Source organism: Papilio polytes, unplaced genomic scaffold, assembly GCF_000836215.1.
Source record: "Papilio polytes unplaced genomic scaffold, Ppol_1.0 DF823901.1, whole genome shotgun sequence".
NCBI classification, from domain to species: Eukaryota; Metazoa; Arthropoda; class Insecta; order Lepidoptera; family Papilionidae; genus Papilio; species Papilio polytes.
In genome coordinates this window covers 1,147,707-1,149,862 of record NW_013525303.1, presented here as the reverse complement: position 1 = coordinate 1,149,862, position 2,156 = coordinate 1,147,707, and the positions used below count along the sequence as shown (strand labels likewise).

General features: G+C 33.7%; 1 protein-coding gene across 1 annotated transcript in view; it reads right to left on the bottom strand.

Annotated features, from left to right (window-relative positions):
- LOC106102839 (vacuolar protein sorting-associated protein 35) overlaps nucleotides 1-2,156 on the bottom strand; it is a 16,035-nt gene that overhangs the window by 3,316 nt on the left and 10,563 nt on the right. The window contains 2 exon segments of the mRNA XM_013282433.1: nucleotides 339-517; nucleotides 1,732-1,894. Coding sequence (XP_013137887.1) covers nucleotides 339-517; nucleotides 1,732-1,894 — 342 coding nt within the window.

Here is a 2,156-nt window from a genome sequence, read left to right as displayed (position 1 = left end):
TACCCTTATACGACGGAGGAGGAGACGCACATAAAGAGGTTATTTCCCCTTCCTATGCATCTCCTCCACCGTCAAATCCACTTCCTCTTCTCAACCTCTCCTTATAAGAGAAGGGTGGTAAAGAGAAAGGGACTTAAATTAGGCCTCCGGCGTGAAGTGAACATTCAACAAAGTGAATATGTGTGAAGTCAAGTCGCAGAGCAATGTTTGACTATATCCTAGTTATCCTAACATAGGTAGGCAGCGAGCCCCTCAACGGAGACATGTAGTGAGCTGGTGATGTTGAATAGTTAAATATGTGTATTTTAATCCCTTAGTATCAGACTCTGAGTACTTACCGAAGCAGTTAATCTGTTCAAACGTAGCTATAATAAGTGTGATAGCTGCAAGTTGTGCTTTACTGTCGGAGACCTCGTCTTCATACAATGAGAATGCTTGTGAAAGAAACTCATAAGCGATAGTTTCATGTCCTGAAAACGCAGCCTCGCTCACAGCTAAAGCACCTTGAAGATATAACCTGAAAATATAATTTCATTACCAACTAGCTGTTGCTCACGACTACATCCAAATAAAATTAAAAAATAAAGCCTATGTTACTCAGCAATAAAGCTGAAAAAAAGCTATTTTTGATGGTTAAGAATTTTTAAAATAAACCCAGTAGTTTTTGAGTTATTTCATACATACAAAAATCTAAAACTACAAATCTTTCCTCTTTATAATATCAGTGTAGATTGCTCGCGACTTCGCTTGCGTGAAATTAAGAAATAATAAAAAATATAGCCTATGTTACTCATAGACAAATTACCTTTTTAATGGCAGAAATCAACCCAGTAGTTTTATGTGAATCGAATACATACAAAAATACAAATCTTTCCTCTTTATAACATTAGTATAGATTATTTATTTTTCTATACTAATATTATAAAGAGGAATAATTTGTATTTTTGTATGTATTGAAATAACTCAAAAACTACTGGGTCGATTTTAAAAATTCTTTCACCGTTAGAAAGGTACATCTTTTACTTTATTTTTTTACTTTATATTTTAATTTCACGCGGGTGAAGTCGGGAGCAACAGCTATCTAAATAAGTAAATAAAGGAATAATTACTAATATTATAGATGCGAATGTTTAGATGGATGTTTGTAAATTGTAGCTTAAACTCGAATCTTGATGAAATTTATAACTTTAAACTGTCAAGTTTTTATAATTATAATGTTCGTAAGATACGGGTTTTTTCTAAAACAACCCAATCTTGATAAGAAACCCGTATCTTACGAACATTGTAATCGATGAAATTTGTCACAGATGTGCATAGTCTGAAGAAACATATAGGATACTAGCTGTTCCCGTGCGTTTTCATCAGCATGAAATTATTTTATTGTTTATATGTGTCAAATTGTCAATAGCAAATGTCAAAATGACATGACATTACAAACTTTAGCAATCTTTCTTTCTTGATGTTGGCAGCAACTTATGGTCTCTTTCCCTCATTAGGATTTTTATCCAAAATATGTACCCCCTAAGTTTAATGGTGTGCAAATATATAGCCTAAAGCGTGACGTAAGTGTAGGGATTTTTATTAAAGAAAGAATTGTTCAAAAATATGGTGTAATTGCTGACATCTTAGGCAACAAAGAAGTGTGTGTTTATGGTTTATTATAATAGTATTGGTTAAGATTTTTTTAAATCCGTGTTTAGAGTCGTGTCCGAAAGTTTGAAAGTATAGTACCTTAACGGCAACTCAGCTAATTCCACTTTCACCAGCATGCTGATTGTCTGGTGACAGAATTGGAATATCTTCTGACATTTCTTCTCCCACATCTCGTCCTGGAATTATACAAAAGTAAATAAATCGTTTATCACTTAAAAACATATATTTTACAGTTAATATCATTTATTATAGATAGCTGTTGCCCGCGACTTCACCCGCGTAAAATTAAAATATATAGTCTATGTTAGAGATGTACCTTTCTAACGGTGAAAGAAGTTTTAAAATTGGCCCAGTAGTTTTTGAGTTATTTCAATACATACAAAAATACTAATAATTCCTCTTTATAGTACATCCATACATTGGAGTGGTAGTGCCCGCGTTAATATCTTAGCACTGTAGGACCGGCTCGCCCGGTGTAATACCACGACTACACAGAAAACAGG